At 44.6% G+C, this 19155-nt stretch overlaps 1 protein-coding gene across 2 annotated transcripts in view; it reads left to right on the forward strand.

Annotated features, from left to right (window-relative positions):
- Positions 1-19155, forward strand: part of RAB3C (RAB3C, member RAS oncogene family) — a 216727-nt gene that overhangs the window by 92210 nt on the left and 105362 nt on the right. For both annotated transcript variants that reach the window (XM_034774077.1, XM_034774076.1), the window contains exon 3: positions 191-309. In XM_034774077.1, coding sequence (XP_034629968.1) covers positions 191-309 — 119 coding nt within the window. The remainder of the gene's footprint in view (positions 1-190; positions 310-19155) is intronic.

The raw sequence follows: 19155 nt of genomic DNA on the forward strand, positions 1-19155 counted from the left end.
GCTAGTGCCTTAACAACAGGACAATCCTTCATCTCTTTAAAAAAAGAGAACAAAAAGCTGCCCAGTGATTTGAATGGAATTTCAAAGGTGTGAAGATGAAAGTTTTTCAGAGTTCACTTCTGATTTTCAGAAAGATACAAATCACTTGACAAGGTAACATTTATATAAAAGATAATTTTTGTTGTTTTAGGACACGGCAGGTCAGGAGAGATATAGGACAATTACCACAGCCTATTACCGGGGTGCAATGGGATTCATTTTAATGTATGACATCACGAATGAAGAATCCTTCAATGCTGTGCAAGACTGGTAAGTAAAACTTGGCACTAGAACTAAGGTCAGCTACAGAGTATTTGATCACCACTTTACTACTGCTGTTGCTTGCTGTTACGATGTGAACCATTTCAGGAAACAATTCTCCAACCCTGGTCAGCTCAAATACTAATTTACATCTTGTCAATGTACATTTGATTTTGAGGTTTCTCAAGTCACATTGCAGAAACTGGCCCATGAATGACTCCGGAATCGGAGAAGAGAAGGCATGTAATTATTACAGGTCTGTCGCATCTTACGTGCATTTAACATGCGCGATTTCAGCTTTACGCAGTCGGCAAAAACAAAAAAAGAAAAATAACCATTTTAATACTGTACTTGTAGTGTGGGCAATTCCACCCGCCATTCAACTCAATGTAATTTTGACTATACGCGGTTTTCACTTTACGCGCTACCCGCGGAATGGAACCCCCATGTAAGATGAGACTCGCCTGTACTTAAGTGAAGCATTGCCTTCTGTTTTTCAGACTTGTCATTGTCCTTTGCCCAAAAGATAGCTTTTAGTTTTGTTTTGAGAAAACACAATGAATGCTTTAGGACCTGTTGAATAAAATTAAGGCTACGATTTAGTCATGGGTATTTTTAGTAAAAGTCACGGACAGGTCATGGGCCATGAACAAAAAATCATGGCCTGTGACCTGTCCGAGACTTGTACTATAAATACTTCTGACAAAATCATAGCCTTAATTTTGTGGAGCTTTTTCTTCTGATTTATTGTTCTATCAGTATTCTGTTAATACTGCCAAGGCCAGGGGCACCAGCTGCCAGGGGCTGCCCACCCACCAGTGCTCCAGCCATCCCCACGACCACCACTGGGGGGGCTGCCAATCTGCGTCTGCTCCCACCACCCCAGGACTGCTGCTTGGGTGGTCCCCAGGGCCAGCCGCACTGGCCACTGCTCAGGCAGCCCCAGGGTTAGCTGCCTGGGGACCACCGAAGCAGCAGCTGGTGTGGTTGGCCCCGGGGGCCGCCTGAGCTGCAGCCAGTGCAGCTAGCCCAGGGGGCCACAGAAAGTCATAGAATCCATGACTTGGTGACAGATATGGAGCCCTACATATAATTTATCACAATCACAACGTTTTCTGGGGGGTTGATTAATATTTTAACACTTGCACTTTTGCTTTCCATAGTTTATTTATAGAACTAAGTGAAATAGTGTATTAGCATGTAGGCTAGCTGGTAAGGGCAGCACTTGGACGTTCTACAATGTGAATGCTCTGAAGAAAACAGTGATACCAGTTATGGAGCTTGTCTTCTGATTTATTTTTCTATCAATGTTCTGTTAACCTCATTTACTCGCCACTGCTATCCTAGTGTTATGCTTCTAGATGGAATAGGACAAGCAAAATTTTCTATTAGTTATGGTACCGTCATTGTTAGGCAATTTCTGTGGCATTTCATTGGGGTGTAATTCAAAGCAGAATTCTGCTTATGAATCTCAATCATTTTGTAGTTGGAACCAAGAATCTATCCTGTTCCCCATCAATAATCATATCTATAATGTGTCAGGATATCTCTGGCTCTTTCTTGAACATTCATACCTTTTCTTATTGGATTGTAATGGGAAATTTGTGTGAATCACCTCTAGGCATAGGTGCCGACTCTGTGGGTGCTCCGGGGCTGGAGCACCCACGGGGAAAAATTAGTGGGTGCTCTGCACCTACCGGCAGCCAACCTCCCGCTCCTCCTCCTCCCCTGAGTGCGCTGGGTCCCCGCTTCTCTGCCTACCTCCCAGCGTTTCCCACTCGGCCGCCGCCAAACAGCTGTTTGGCAGCATTAGCGTACTCCGAGAGGGAGGTAGAGGAGTGGGAATGTGGCACACTCAGGGGAGGAGGATGGGAGGAGGCAGGGCCGGAGCGGGGATTTGGGGAAGGAGTTGGAATGGGGGCGGGGCAGGGGTGGGAAGAGACGGGGTGGGGGCCCCTCATAGAAGGGGTGGAGTGGAGACAGGCAGAGGGAGGGTCGAGCACCCACGGGAAAGAGGGGAAGTCAGTGCCTGTGCCTCTAGGGGCATTATGGGGAAAGAATCTCCTTCAACTCCCTCATGAAAATTTTACCCCTGGTTATCTACTTTAAATCCTCTCTGTTCCAAAAAACTAAAGCAAATTACAATCAGTGTCATGGTCATTTCATCTTCTGTGGTGTTTTCTCAGTTGCATAGCATTTGAAAATCCAAATGGGTTGGAAAGAGCTTCTATTTCATCTGCACTGCAGGTTTTACTTGAGGAAGTTCTCAGCACTAGCCTTGTGTAGGCTAGCTCAGAAGGTCATGCAGGCTGGGGACACACTAAGGCAGGAGGGGCCACACTTCTGCATTTACACAGGGCCTCAGTAACCTGAACAGCTGGCTTCAAGGGCTGGTGCCACTACCCCAGTGCAGTGAATTGGGAGGTGAATTTCACTTCACTGTATCAACATAAGGCTCAAAAACTTAGTGCCTGTGGAGTAGGTTTCACCCTATATCCTATAGTACATCATTGCCAAATGTGTAAAACTAGAACTATTTTCCACCCTGGAGGATGGTCTCTGTTTGGTACTTTGATCTCCAACAACCGGCAGTAATTTTCTGGTTTCCTGGGTGCAAATACTAAGCAAACACTTTTCTGTCTTTAATGTAGGAAGTGGGTACAAATAGTAAACATGATCTTTTTCATGCTAGAGGTTGCAAGGACTCAGTGTGAGATCTCTGTTGCCCAGAAAGCAGGCAAGAATCCAAATTAAAGAATTTCTTAGATAAATCTGATCCAAAAGGGGAACTAAGGTTAACCTTGTATCATCTTATCTAGTCTATTTTGGTTCTTATACCACCCTCATCACGCAGTATCAGAGTACCTTCCAGTACTGCAGTAAGTGACATGATTAGTATCTGTCACCTGCGGTTTCTTCTTTCCCTCTTATCCTCTCCCCGGGAAGAGAATTGTGTGTGCAGCGGAGTGTTGTGAGGTTTGTTTTTGTTTTATGTACGTGCTTGCTATGTGTTTATATTAGAGAAGGCAAGGTCAAAGAAGAGCCTCTAGCACTTGCTGTGGTAGGCAGTGACTGATTTGTGATGGTCCTTAGTTTCTGGGGGAGTTTGTTCCACAGTCTGACACCAGACCCTAAGAAAGCTTTATCTGTCACATAGACAAACTTTACCTTTATGTCAGAAAGTTCCATAGTGCCTGAGTAGTGGAGTTCTCTGCCACAGTCTAAATCTGAGAGCTTTAGTCTATCTTTTAGAGGTGCTCAGTGCAGGCCAATGAGCACATTGAAGATAAGAACTGAGCCCTTTAACTTGATTAGATATTCTACAGGAAGCCAGTATAGTGTGAAGGACAGGTGTGATGTGCTCATGATAGCCTGTGTTTGTTGAGGAGACGTTGATGTGACAATTGGGCCTACAAGGTGTATTTCCATTGTAAGCTCAAATGTAAAAAGTACATGAAAATTTATCAGATATTACAATAACCATGAAAAATAGGTCATGTTGTTTACAGCATTGAATGTTGTAACAAGCACAAAAGAACCGGACAAAAGAAGCTGGATTAGTTTAAACCAAAAAGGCCATGTTGATATAATCCAAAGACTGTTGATATTATGGCTGGTAAAAACAGAAGATGTGGAATCGGAAATTAATAGAACAAAGCTGGTCAGATGCATATTAGGCCTAATTGGTGGACAAAATGAGCGAGATAAACTATTATGCCCACTTTTCCCCATTTGGGGTTCCTTAAAAAGAGACTTTGAAAAAGGACATCATGAATTCTGTTCAGATTAATTCAGATCAGCGCGCTCTCTCTCTCTCATCGCCCATCCCACCTTGCATCCCAATGCATCCCCCAAACTGCCAGCTCTGCAACTCACCTCGACACATCTAAAGGACTTTCTACCTGAGAGGAATGCCAGGTGCCTTAATCTTGTTTAAAGAACTTTGTTTTTACCTGAGAGTGCTGAAGTCATCCTATTATAATGACATCCAATCCTCAGCCCATGGATAGGGTTATCTAACTGCCAGCACTGAAAAGGCACATAAGAGCCTTATTGTCTTCCCTTCCCTTATTGTGTTATATCCCTTCCACCCCCAACTTTCTTTCCTTCTATTCTATCTCACACTCTCCTAGCTTTTGATCAAATACTGAAGTCAACTTGCTGTAGTCATCCTGCCTTGTCTAAGGGCTTGTCCACACTACCACTTAAGTCGATGTAAGTTACATTGCTCAGTGGTGTAGGAAAAACCACCCTCTTGAGCAACGTAAGCTACATTGACTTAAAGCAGTATCTACACCATGCTATGATGGCAGGAGACGCTCTCCCTCCCGCCAACATAGCTTCTGCCTCTTGTTGAGGTATAGTAATTACGTTGACAGGAGAGCGCTCTCCCATTGATGTAATGTGTCTTCACTAGATGTGCTGTCACCGCTGCTAAGAAGAAAAGATCCAATCAGATGACATCCCTGAATAGAATGTAAACCAGGATCCAAGTGTGACGTGCAGTCTATATGGTTTTATAAAAACATGATAATAAGTGAATATAATGCAACTGGGATATGCTTCGTGCAAAAGGTCTCTTGTAAGGTATCATTACAAAGCTCATAATCTACTGAGTGTGATCATCCTATTTGTAGAAATGTACCACTCTTGTATCTAAAACTAGAAATATAAAACATAACTCTGAGGGCCTATTGTAATTATGTAAAGTGTGGGCCATTAAGGATGGTTTGGAATCTTGATGACTCCTATTAACCAGGGCCATTGTCTGCAGATGGCTGTGTTTACCTGTTAGTCTTCCTGTATATGTGTGTGCTGGCAAGTCGGCAATGAAGTCTTGCAGTGACATGTGATCATGTCACCTGAACTGGAATCCATATTTAACCTGGTGCTTTTCCAGTGGGGGGTGGAAATCCAGAGGGACAAAGGGTTCCTGCCTTATGCAAAAGATATAAAAAGGGGTGGAAGAGAACAAAGGGCGAGAAGAGCCATCATGAAGAATCCCCTAGCTATCACCTGAGCTGGAACAAGAGCTGTACCGGGGAAAGAATTGTGCAGAGGCCAGGAAGGTGTCCAGCCTGAGGAAAAAAACTTACTGAAACATCTCTGAAGGTGAGATTATCTGTATTCAGTTTGATTAGGCATAGATTTGTGCATTTTATTTTATTTTGCTTGGTGACTGACTTTGTTCTGCCTATTACCACTTGGAACCACTTATCCTATTTTCTGTATTTAATACCATCACTTTTTATTTAGTAATTTTCTTAGAGTATGTATTAATACCTGGGGGAGCAAACAACTGTGCATATCTCTCTATCAGTGTTATAGAGGGCGAACAATTTGAGTTTACTCTGCATAAGCTTTATGCAGGGTAAAATGGATTTATCTGGGTTTAGACCCCATTGGGAGTTGGGCATCTGAGTGCTAAAGACAAGCACACTTCTGTGAGCTGTTTTCAGGTAAACTTGCAGCTCTGGGACAAGTAATTCAGACCCTGGGTCTGTGTTGGAGCAGACGGGAGTGTCTGGCTCAGCAAGAGAGGGTGCTGTAGTCCTGAGCTGGCAGGGAAAACAGGAGCGGAGGTAGTCTTTGCACATCAGGTGGCAGCTCCCAAGGGGGTTTCTATGATCCAACCCATCACACCAAGTAGTAGGTGTCATGGTCGACTTGCCAGCCAAAAGCAAACACTTATAACTAATCAGCAGTCCAGTGTTCTAAAAACATCAACAAAAGCCATATTTCAACCATCTGTTCCAACCTGTCTCTCCCCCACCTTGTGTTTGTCTGTCCATCCGTTAAGAACAGGATAAGTAAATACCCTCTGTAACAGCAGAGTAAAATTAACCCTTTCCTTTTCATCAAAGAAAGGTTGTTCTGAAAAATGAGTGACATTTTGCCTCCCAAAGGAGAGAAACTTTAAAGGTTATGTCTAAGTTTGTTTTGCATAATCACTCAACCGCAGTTTCAATAGAAATGCCTGTTTTGATTTCTTGTTGTTTCTTTTGTTTAATCAAACTTTTCATTTGAATGAATGTTTTTGTGTTTCCCAAGTAACCGTTAAAACAAGGCCTCTGTTCAAAAGAACCTGGAATCTAGCTCTCACTATTTATAAACTTTCATTGTCCAACATTAAACACCTTTAACTCTTTGGGCCTTTGAGATCAACATCCATACAACAGAAACTCCACAGTGTTCTGTACTTAAGTGTTCTTAAAGGCTGAGGGCTTTGTACCCACATATATTGCACTGCTGTAGTTCAGGTGGGAGGTTAGAAAGGAATGTATAACTGAGGCCAGGCCATTGTCCACTAGGATAGAATGGAGTCTCCTAGCCAACCAGAAATGGTAGAAAATATGCAGACATGGATGCTGGTAGGCGAGAGCTTAGCATCAGCAAGGAATCTAGGAGCACTTTTAAACTGTGGACTGAATTGACCAATTCTGGGTATGTACCTTCAGCCAAAGGAGACTCACCATGGACTGCAAACTCCTTAGAGAGCCTTCCTCTGCTCACCAGCATAACCTCTCTTTTGCTTAGCTTCAGCTTCAGCGAGCTATTCTTCATTCATGAGCTGATCTCAGCCAAGCATTGAGCAATCTTGGTGGTAGTGGTATAATTGTATTTGGTGAGGGATAAGTAGTGCTATGTAAAAAGTGGCAGAATCCTGTGGCACCTTATATGCTAACAGACATATTGGAGCATAAGCTTTTGTGGGTGAATACCCATTTCGTCAGATGATGTAGTGCTATGTGTTATCTGTAATCTGTGAATCGCTTTGCCCTACATGACATGCTGTAAATGCTGGTCCACAGACTCTTGAGGGATCTACCATTTTTAATTGTCTGTAAAGTGCTATGCACCAGTATGGTGCTGTACAGGTAACAGAATGTAGTAGTGTCAATCACTACGCATGCTCACATCCTATTTTACCTTTATGCCACATCTCTCTTGGCTTCTCCTTGCTCTGCCTCCTTTTTTTTCCATACTGCCTTGCACGTCCAGGGGAGGAAGCATGGCCTTACAGTTAAGACACATGACAGAAAGCCAAGGGATTTAGGTCAGGAGATCCTAAGTCTGCAACAGCTTCCTGTTGACCTTGAGCCAGTCACTTTGTAGTATATGTGCGGCTAGGCTAAGGTCCAACTCCCCTTTTGAAGATGTAATTTTGCAGACATAAAACTTGTGTCTGGTGTTTTGTTTTTTGTTTGTTTGTTTGTTTGTTTGTTTTTGCCTGCAGAGAAATTGCTGATAGAAATGTGATTATTCAAGTTTTTAACAAACAGACTTGTACCTGCAGAAGGGTGCTGCCCAGCTGATTATATGCACTGTATTTTTCTGTGCTTTGGTTTTACCACGTGTTACATGGAAATACAATATTTGCCTATCTCTTGGGGTGATATGAAGCTTAAATCATTAATATGTATAAAGTGCTTTGAGATCCCCAGACAGAAGGGGAACTTCTCTGACTCAAAGCAGTTAGGGAGAACGCTTATCTGAGTTCCCCAAATAAAAAGCTATTTATACAGTAAGTGCACAGAATAAATTATTTATTTATATATTTCTCTGCCTGAATGTTTTCCCACGCTCTGCATCTGCTGTTTGCCATTCTGCCACTTCTAAGTTAGCAATACCCAAGCATGCCACTGAAAGAAAAGAGAAATCACTGTAGAATACAGCTAGAAAATAAGTTAAAAGCTGCAGAGTTTAAGGTGTTTGTGGAATATGTTTTTAAATTGTTTCTTAGCCAATCTCTCTCGAGACTGTTGGCAGCAAGTGTAGACACTCAGTGGGCATGTAGGGTGAGCATGATAAGGAGCTTGGAAGGGCTGGTCCATGGACTAGGTGGTGATAGCTGTGGCAGACTGCCAAAGCATCTCCCTTGTCAGGAGGTGGCATGAGCTTGTTTGTCTTCTTTTCTCTTCTGTATGGCTGCTGCCCCTGATCTCAACTTTATCAGCTGTGAAATGGAAGCAATCATTATTGTTGATTAGCCCAGGCTCCCACACTGGTAGTACTCATAAAACTGCAGCCTGCTCCTGTCAGTCAGGAAAGTTAGAGAAGGCTTTGGGCATCAGTGCTGCAGTAACAAAGTGCAAAAAGCTAAACAAAGAAACCTTTAAAGGCTTTTTGAACTTCCTAAATGCTTTCTAGTGAGATGGATGAGCTTTAGAGGCAATACTGCCAGTTCATACAGATTCTGCAGCCCTTTCAGAGTCCTTGCTCAGGCACAAATGCCGTTGACCTCATGATTTTAATTGGAAAAGTCAATATATTAAGGACAATGTATGTGTCTGAGCTAGGGTGACCAGACAGCAAATGTGAAAAATCGGGACGGGGGTGGGGGGGTAATAGGAGCCTATATAAGTAAAACCCAAAAATCGGGACTGTCCCTATAAAATCGGGACATCTGATCACCCTAGTCTGAGCATTTGATAAAGGAGTTCAGTGTAAAATTTGGACCTAGATGATGCTCTCGTATGAGCAATCTGTTCTGAGGCTGATGTACTCTGGTAAAATGCTGTTTTTTCTCACCTGAAAATCTGTTTGAACCCTCTTGTTTATAACAACAGATCAACTGCCGTACCCCAAAAGATGCAATCCCTAGGACAGAGATTTTTATTTTTAGAAATGGGATCCTCTTCACAACTGTCTTGTAATCTAATACAACACATGAAACATTTTTGGACTGCAAGTTTAGCTAGAAATCTCATAGAAATGCAAATTTCAGCTAGATCTCACACACACCAAGAATGTATGTATTTCCCCTCCTTTTCCAAACTGAAATCAGACAGAGGTGCATGAAAACTAAGGGGAATATCAAAAGTGGTGTGTTTTTTTTTTTAACCCAACTAGAATCTGTTTGGAGAATCAGAAAGTTTGGTAGAGGTTTGAGAGGAGGGTTAGGTCAATTCTTGTTTTGTCAGAGCAGTCCTCACATTTAGTTTAATTCTCAAGAAAAGCTTTGACAACTCTTTGCTTTTTTCAATTAATATCTTATCCACCCATGTTTCTTTTTTAAAATATGTAAAAGGACATGGAGATGCAAATACAGTGGATGGCATTAAATATTCAGCATTTGCCAACAGCTGCAAAACTATGGTATCAGAATTACTACATTTATTTCCTATATCATGTGGTACTGAAGCTGTTGATAAATGTTATACTGGTTGCCATTAAAAAAATATCCTGTCTATAAAATCTATACAACCACTGTACAGTATGCCAAACAATTTTTGTTTAGTTCATCTAGTCAGAAGCCAAACAACAGAACATCCTTTCCAGATTCATAAAAACATTGGAACCAACATATTGTACTCCACTCTTTTAGCTATGTAGGCATTTATACCTACTTTTATTTCTTGTAAGCTTTTTGTCATAGGGACCATTTTTTTGTTCCATGTTTGTACAGCACCTAACACAATGGGATCCCAAACTATAACTATATGTACTACTACTAGTAATAACAATATCTACTACTAGTAATAATAATACTGTGTTCATTACAGTGGTATCAGAGTACCTTAGTTCCATTTTTGCCCCCCATTTTTAGCATTTTAGCTACTGGCTGACTCTATGGTCAAATTATTTGTTACATAAAAATAACAGCCACCAAATACAAATCACCCAAATTAAAAGTATTTGTGTTGACTTTTTTGGTATTCATGCTTTTATTTTTTAAGTCCAGGAGGAACTCTTATGATTACCTAGTCTAGTCTCTTGCCTAACAGAGGCCTTAGAATTTCACCGAGTAATTCCTGCAATAATTGCTACAGATATTTAAAAAAAAAAAAATCCAATCTTGATTTAAGGATTTCAAATAATGGAAAACCCACCACATCCCTATGTCAGTTGTTCCAATGGCTAATTACCTCACTGCTAAAATTTCTAATCTCAATTTGTCAAGCTTCAGCTTCCAGCCATTGGATCTTGTTGTATCTCTGTCTGCTAAGTAAAGACAACTCTATTGTCAGAAATCTTCTCCCCATGTAGGTACTTGTAGACTATGCTCAAGTCACCTCTTAATCTTCTCTTGGGTAAACTAAATAGAATGAGTGTCTTTAGTCTCTCTGTATTAGACCTTCCAGATCTTGAATAATTGTAGCTCTTGTCTGAACCCTTTCCAGTTAGTCAGCATTTTTTGAGGCTCTTCTGAACACACAATTATGGTCTCACTAAAGCGCAGAATACGGAGGTAATCGCACCTCCCTACTTCTCTGCCTTAGCTGAGCAGTGATCACATTAGCTTTCTTAGTTTAGCCTTTCTTAGCATCACCCTGAGTGAGAGTACATGTTCAGTTGTTTGTTCACAATAACTCCTAAATCCTTTTCAGAGTTGTTACTTTCCAGTCTCTGCATATGTGACTTCCATTCTCTGTTTCTAGATGTATGGTAATTCTTTCTGCTATACTAAAACACACTTTGCTCCAGTTTATCAAGTGTTCCAGAATGGCCTATATAACTGACTTGTCCTTATCATTACTTACCACTCCACCAGTTTTTCTGTCATCTGCAAACTTTAGCAAGAGTTATTTTATTTCTTCCAGAACATTGATAAAGATATTGAATAGCACTGGGCCAAGAATAGATCCCTGCAGGAGTCCTCAAGAAACACTGTCATTGATTGATTCCCCTCTTCCAATTACCTTTTGAGATCGATCAAAATAGCTAGTTTTTATTTGGTTTAATATGTGTATGTTAGTTTTAAGGATAATTTTTTAATCTCTTACCTAACTGTCCCACAAAGAAATCAGCCCTCTTCTATTTCCATTGCATATGCTTCCAATATCCAGTCTTAGTAGACTTTTTTAAATTATTTTTTCAGTCCTTTTAGGGACTGGATGTATTGCTTCTAAAAGTTAAAGCAGTAAAGAGGAAGTAAAATATTGATTTTTATTGCTCTGACTCTCAAACATTTTGAACTGCTAGAATCTGAATTGCAGCTAACCATGTTTGGGTTTTTTTGTGAGCTCTACTTAATAGAGCCTGATGCAGCTGTTTGTGCATAAATTTGGTAAAAACATTCAGTATTTTCACACTTTCCGTAAAGCTCCAAACTTATCATGGGTAGGGTTACCATACATCCGGATTTTCCCGGACATGTCCGGCTTTTTGGGCTCCAAATCCCCGTCCAGTGGGAAATCCCAAAAAGCCGGACATGTCCGGGAAAATCGGGACATGCGGGAAGTCTGAAGCAGGTAAGGGGGGGTGTGGGGTGAGGAGGCGCGGCCCAGTCTGGTCCCCCCCCCCCCCGGCATCTCCAGCCTGGGTCGGCTCGGGCCCTGGGGTGCTGGCCCCCGGGCCCCCGGCCGAGCACCCCCGGCCCGGCACCACCCTGCCGGCCCGGCCCCCGAGCCCCCGGCCCGGCCCCCGAGCCCCCGGCCCGGCCCCCGAGCCCCCGGCCCGGCACCACACCGCCAGCCCGGCCCCGAGCACCCGCACCGCCGGCCCCGCATGTCCCGATTTTCCCGGACATATCCGGCTTTTTGGGATTTCCCCCCGGACGGGGATTTGGAGCCCAAAAAGCTGGACATGTCCGGGAAAATCCAGACGTATGGTAACCCTAGCTTGTAAGTCATTTTAATTTGTCTGTCAGGCCTATAGTCTAAACTGAAAAACAACCATTTAGCTGAACTCTTTTGATAAGGTCCACATGATCAATGTAATTGGCTTAGTGGAATTTGATTTTCTTTAATTAATTTTACTAAATTTGAATGAGATATAAGTAACTGCGGAGAGCAGTATCATGCTCTCTGAGTGTATGTTGTCTGAATAGCTTAGGCCAGAGGTTCTAAAACTGCGGGTCACAACCACAAAGTGGGTTGTGACATCATTTTAATGGGGTTGCCAGGACTGGCTTAGGCTTGCTGGGTAGGGTTACCATATTTCAACAATCAAAAAAGAGCCCTGCCCCCGTCCTGCCCGAGCCCCGCCCCTGCCCCTTCCACACCCTCCCACTTCCCACCCCCTCAGAACTCCCAACCCTCCCCCCCACTCCTTGTCCCCTGACTGCCCCCTCCTGAGACCTTCCCCCCCATCCTAACTGGCCCCCTAGGACACTACCTCCTACCTGTCCCCTGACTGCCCCAACCCTTATCCACAACCCCACTCCTGACCCATCCAAACTCCTCTGCTCCCTGTCCCCTGACTGTTCCCTCCTGGGACCCCTGCTCCTAACTGCCCTCCAGAACCCCACCCCCTACCTAAGCCTCCCTGTGCCTTGTCCCCTAACAGCCCCCTCTTGAGACCCCCCCACACCTGTACTCTGACTACCCAAAACCTTACACCCCCAACCCACAGACAGCCCCCCCCGAACTCCTGACCCATCCAACCCTCCCCCTGCTCCCTGTCTCTTGACTACCCCCTCCAGAACCTCCCTGCCACTTCTCTGACCCTCTGGCCCCCTTACTGTGCTGCAGAGCAGTGCGCTCGGCCGCAGGGGGGAGGGGAGCAGGGTCGGAGCTCCAGACTGCCAGAGGCCCGAGGCGAATGGCCGGCCGGCGATCTGCGAATGCAGGGAGGGGGGGGAGGGAGGGAGAGAGAGGAGGGGAGTGGTCTCAAGTTCCAGGGGAGAGGAGGGGGAAGTGGAGGAAGGGCTCTGGCTGCCGGAGCCCCGTGCGAGTGGCAGGATCCGGCCGGCTGCCCTGTAAGCCGCGCATGCTCTGCATGGGGGGGAAATCCGGACATTTACAAATTCCCCCGGACGCTATTTTTAACTCAAAAAAGCCGGACATGTCCGGCAGAATCCGGACGAATGGTAACCCTATTGCTGGGACCCGGGGCTGAAACCCTTGGGCTTCTGCTTTGTTCCCCCTGCCTGTGAGGAAGTACTCGGGCTTTGGCCCCTCCACCCAGGGCAGTGGAGCTTGGGCGGGCTTAGGCTTCGGTCTCCCCTCCTGGGGTCATATAGTAAGTTTTGTTGTCGGAAGGAGGTTGGCACAGTTGTACTGACACGGCTGTGCCACTGTAAGAGCGCTCATGTAGCTGCATTATGCCGATGGGAGAGAGCTCTCCCGCAGACATAATAAAACCAGCCCAATGAGCAGCATTGGCTGTGTCAGCGGGAGAGCATCTCATGCTGACATAGTGCTGTGCACACTAGTGCTTATGCTGGCAAAATGTATGTCACTCAGTGGGGTGGTTGTTTTGCACCCCTGAGCGACAAAAGTTTTGCCGACGTAAGTGCTATTGTAGACGTGGCCTTAGTTATAAGATTACAGTGGTTGCACTTGTTCGTTCTTTTATGAAATGAAATTGACAATAGTCTTCCCTGCGGGCAGACAGCAATTTGAAAAATTCTGTTTCAGATCTTCCAAAATAGAATTTTTTAGAATTTATGAAAAATGTTGAAATTTTTAAATTTTTGACCTGAATCGGGACAAAACATCTTCGCAGGATAGAAATTCTATTTTCTGGACAGCTCTAGTTAACACTACATTTTTAATGGGCATCGATAGAATCAAGTGGTTTCCCCATCTATCTCCCAGAAAGGTTTCAGCCCAGATAGGGTGTTAGTCTGTGTGTTTAATGACTTTGCATGGAAGACTTCTGCCACTGCCACCCCCTTGCTGCATTGCCCTAAAGCAGTGTTTGCCAAACTTGTTCCGCCGCTTGTGTAGGGAAAGCCCCTGGCGGGCTGGGCCAGTTTGTTTACCTGCCGCTTCCGCGTGGGCTGAGGGACGTACTGGCCGCCACTTCCAGCAGCTCTCATTGGCCTGGAGCAGCGAACCGCGGCCACTGCAAGCCACGATCGACCGGACCTGCGGATGCAGCAGGTAAACAAACCGGCCCAGCTCGCCAGGGGCTTTCCCTACACAAGCAGCGGAACAAGTTTGGGAATCACTGCCCCAAAGACAAGAGTTCAGAAGTTCTTGCAAAGACAGCACCTCCTGCTCCAGCTCCTCTTCCTGCTCTATTTTAACAGCTCTCAATCTGCAGCTCCTTCTGAAGCCTCCCACATCCTGTTCTGATTCTTAGGAGACTACCTCTCACCCAAGTAATCCTTCCCACCTGCTACCCCATGTCCCTGGGAAGGGCAGGAAACCACAAGCAGAGTGTGGGGGCTTTAGGAGATAGTCTAGGCTGGCTTATGAAGAGGTGGGAAGCTTGCAACAGCAGGCTGCTGGTCTGTTCTGGGTCTTATACTCTTATTGCATATTTCCATAAGTCTTGCTGCAGAATTTAGGTCTAATATGCTACACAGTAAAAGGTGCCTTATCCTTAGATGAGGTCTCAGTTAAGGCCAAATCAAGGTCAAGGCAGCCTACATCTAATCACTGTGTCCTTTTATCCGTGTCCATGAGACACAGGAGATAGTTACTCAGAATAGGAGCTGGACAGAGGCAATAGAAATAAGACTCTAGTCTTCATGTGAGACTAGACTGAATATATAGCTCTGCTGTGCATGCAAAAATATTAGAAGTTAAACCACTAAAAACTTCATTGTAAATGGATGCTTTCTGAGTATATGTAGGACTGACTGTGAGGTGGTTCCATATAAAGGTACTTCCCGAGAGAGAGTGTCTTTTTTTCTCTCATAGGGATTTAACATTTCTTTCCTTTTTTTTTTTTTTTTTGGTCGTCTTTAATCTAAAATAAAAAGGCATCTAGACTCGTAGGGAATGTCTACACTGAAATAAATAAATAAATAAATAAAAGACCTGCAGCTGTGGGTCTCAAAGTCTGGGTCAACTGACTCAGGCTCATGGGGCTCATGCTACGGAGCTAAAAATAGCAGGGTAGATGTTCCTGCTCAGACTGGAGCTGAGCCCACCCCTCTCGCCAGGTTTCACAGCCCCAGCAGAAATGTCTACAATACAATTTTCAGCCCTGTAGCACAAGCCCTGTGAGCTCGAGTCAGTTGACCTGGGCTCTGAGACTCGCTGCCATAGTTTTTGTTTGTTTGTTTGTTTGTTTTTCAGTGTAGATGTAATCTACTGCAATTGGTTCCCCTCCCCAACTAGCTGGGTTGCTTGTGCGTGTTTCAGAGAGGCTGGTGGGAATGGACAATGAAATTAAGCATTGTTGATGTGGTTCTGCCTGTAGCCAGTTTGAGGGGAACAAGTACTTCTGTGTGAGAATTCTGGTTGGATTAAAGGATTTTTGGATTGTAAAACAATGTGGTCTCATCTACCCCAGTTGGATATCTGTGATGCTACAGTACTGTTATCAGCTAGATGAAATTTTGTTATGGATTGAGTTAAAACCCCCATTGAGATTGATAGGTGTGAACTTGCCCATCAATTAATACAACTGTAAGGATAAGCTCTCTTAAAACAAAAGGTGTGTGAGAATCTGCCCAGGAGAATTTGGCTGAATGCAGTTTTAGGTGGGTGTGGGGTATAGGGTGGGAAGAGCAACTACATAGAAATTTTGAATAAACAAAAACAGAAAGAGAGGGAGAGGGAAGAACTTAGGTAAGCAGAAGCATGTAAGCACAGTGTGACGCGGGAAAAAGCTAGTGAGACCCTCTAGGTCTGGTGTTGGCTAAAGAGGCTGAGGGGGCTGTAATCTAAGAAATGGGTCCAAGTGATCCATCCCCTTTCATCGACTCCCAATGTAACCCGCACACCTTCTGGGTGTGGTGTTCTGTCCCATCTAGTGGCACCGAGACCACTTAGAGATATAGATTAATGAGTCTGGTCTACAGCCTTAGCTAAGAGCCATATGGCTTTTAGCTCATGCAGTAGAGCAGGGGCAGACAAACTTTTTGGCCCGAGGGCCGCATCAGGTTTCGGAAATTGTATGGAGGGCCAGTTAGGAGAGGCTGTGCCTCCGCAAACAGCCAGGCTCAGCCCCTTCCCCCTATTCTCGCCCCCTGATGCCCCTCCTACCCCATCCACTCCCTGTCCCCTCACTCTCCCCAGAACCCCTGCCCCTGACTGCTGCCCCATCCAACCTCCCGTCCTTCCTGACTGCCCCCCCCGGGACCCCTGCCCCCATTCAACCCCCCTGTTCCCCACCCTCTGACCGCCCCGACCCCTATCCACATTCCGAACGCCCCTCCCTCTAGCCAACCCCTCTGCTCCCTGCCCCCTTACCGCGCTGCCTGGAGCACCGGTGGCTGGCAGTGCTACAGCCGCGCCGCCCAGCTGGAGCCAGCCATGCCACAGCGCAGCACATAGCACCGGGTCCCAGGTTCACTCCCCATTACTGGCTTCTGTCGGTGTTACACTAGCTTCTGGCAAACAAAGGCTAGGGACTCTCTGAGCATGGTGTTGCATCCCTGCCCATCCTGGCTAATAGCCATTGATGGACTTATCCTCCAGGAACTTATCTAGTTCTTTTTTGAACCCTATTTATAGTTTTGGCCTTTACAACATCCCAAAAGAGTTTCACAGGTTGACTGTGCGTTGTGTAAAGTTTTCAAAAGTTGAAAGAAAAAAAGTTGAAAAAGACCCTCCCCTCTCATGGGGTCCCAGAGCTCTGTCTCCAGCCCAGGCCCGAATATCTATAGTACCGTTAAACTGCCCTGTAGCCCGAGCCCCATGTCAGCTGATACAGGCAAGCCACGGGTGTTTAATTGCAGAGCAGATGTATCCTAAATGTCATACTAGAAGCGTTTTTCAGAACTGCTAGCATTCCTTGTTGTCCATCAACTGACACTAGAATGAACTTATCTAATTGAGCTGTGGACCTGATTGAACTCTGAGTGCAGTTAATGGAAAGACTCCTACTGACTTCAGGGAGAGCTGGATTAGTCTCAGAAACAGCATCTGCTAACTGGACATACTGGGTGTGTTGCTCTTGCTGGACATACTGGCTGTGAATGCAGGGAACAGATCCAGTTGAGCCAAAACTTTAGCTACTCTGGCCACACCAATAATATCTGTGCTGGAATTAGCTCTTCGCCCATCAACACTGGCTGTCACATTCCCTTCCTTAGGAAGGGGTGCTGTGGTAACTTCTGAATTGTCATCAATAGATGAAAGAAAATTAGCAATGAGGTTAGTATATTAATAGAAAATCCACAAAATGATTAAGGCCATTAGGTGAGCTTCTCTCTTCCTACATGCACTGCTGCAGATATAAGTTTTACCATTCTCTTTGCTTCTGCCTATCAGTTTAATTTGCTGTTGAATGCTAACAGGCAGCAGGTGTTTGATCTACAAATAGGGTGTTTTTTCTTACCTCTTGATAGAGAGCAGTTCCATCATTTAAGAGAAATACGATCATTTTGTCGTGCATTGAAGAGAGATGCCCTTGTGGGCAAACTCCCCCTCTCCTCAAGCATGTAAGGCCTCATAGGCAGTGTAACTGGGGCAGTTGTGCTGCCCAGAGAGCCTCGTGCAGGTTATCCATACCTCCTGGGTGACATGGAGCTGTGCTCCATGGGGCTGTATCCAGGGCAGCTCTGGGAGTTGTGGAGATGAGCTTGATCGTGGTGGAGCTGTGGCCAATTTGAGTACACAAATCCAGCCCAGACATGAGGCATCGGGGAGTTGTCAGAAAGGCTACTGCAGCTTGAGGGAGCAACAGAAGCTGTGGAATAGTCAGGGAGAAGATTCTGTTTCTTTTGGAGCATGCCTGCCCCATACCTGTTTACCTGGGCTTGATACAGAGGAGTGGATTTAAACAGATCTCAGCTTCTCTGCGTGGTTCCATTTGGCAGACAAACAGCTACAATAAGCTGCACATTTGAAGTTGGTTGTTTTATTTCAATCCTATGATTTTAAAAATAAAATGTCAGAGAATCACTGGACAGCTAATATACTGTAAAAGCAAAAAAGCATTAAAGGCTGAGTTTTCAAAGGAATTTCAATTCAGTGTCTATTTTTTCTGGCTGTGTCATTTGTATAATAGACGCTGCATATAAAAAGGCATTTGTACCATTTAAAACTAGTTGCGAGATAAAAGGCTGTTTAACGTTATAAAGATGCCGCTGCTGCTTCACGAACCTGTAAAAACATTTGTTCCATTGGCCTCTTCTTACTATCTTCTTATCAGATGCGGAGCTTGCCAAACCAATTTGCAGTAGCCTTATCAACAAAGTGCAAAGTTCTCAGTCCATCATCACATCTGGTCAGAGGGTGGTCATCAGTGATGTGTGACACTATCTGTTTTTGGCCACAGCGGGTTATGGGATCCTCTCATTGGCTCGAAGTGTGAAGGCTGACTGCACATTGACCCTGGCCCATTTGAAATCAGTTCAGAAGGGCCCAGCACCAATGTGGAAAATCAAACTTGGGTACACGCTTGGTCAGGTCAGTTACAAGAGACTGGTTTCTGACATCAGCTGCAGACCGTTCTTCATGCCACATTGACAAGTCAGAGAAGTCAGCCCACAACAGCTGCCTCAATGACAAGCCTGCTTTTGCATGTTCAAAGAGTTTGTGTACAGCAGTAGGCTCAGGTTTGCCCTGATCTTCTCAACCATTCTGGCTGTAGCATCCTCATGATGGATGTGTGGATGAGTGATGTTGCTTAACATAGGGAGCCATGATACCGGTGAGGTGAAATCATCCCTGTTACAACGCGCACATTTAAGTGTAGTTGTGTGTCAACTAACTTGATGTGAGATGAATGGAACCAGACTGGAGCGCAGCATTCTGCTGAAGTTTAATGCTTTTCATAGTGCAAGTCCCCTGGCAAATGAGTGACACCTTTTGAAAAGTATATTTTCTTTCATCCAAACTCAACAAAATATTGAGACAGCTTTTTATAAATTAATAACTTGATGGAACAAATCTGTTAGAACAGACTGGTTTATAATTTAAATGTGCGCTTAGCAGCTTTTCACCTTATTTTAGATTGAATGCTAGAAGTTGTAAACTGCTTATTAATAAATGCAAGGCTAATATATTAGCCTTTCTCTCAAAAGGCCTGGCTTTGTTTAGGTTATAAGTGATGGGCTGGTTT

This window comes from Trachemys scripta, chromosome 6 (assembly GCF_013100865.1).
Source record: "Trachemys scripta elegans isolate TJP31775 chromosome 6, CAS_Tse_1.0, whole genome shotgun sequence".
Classification (NCBI taxonomy): domain Eukaryota; kingdom Metazoa; phylum Chordata; order Testudines; family Emydidae; genus Trachemys; species Trachemys scripta.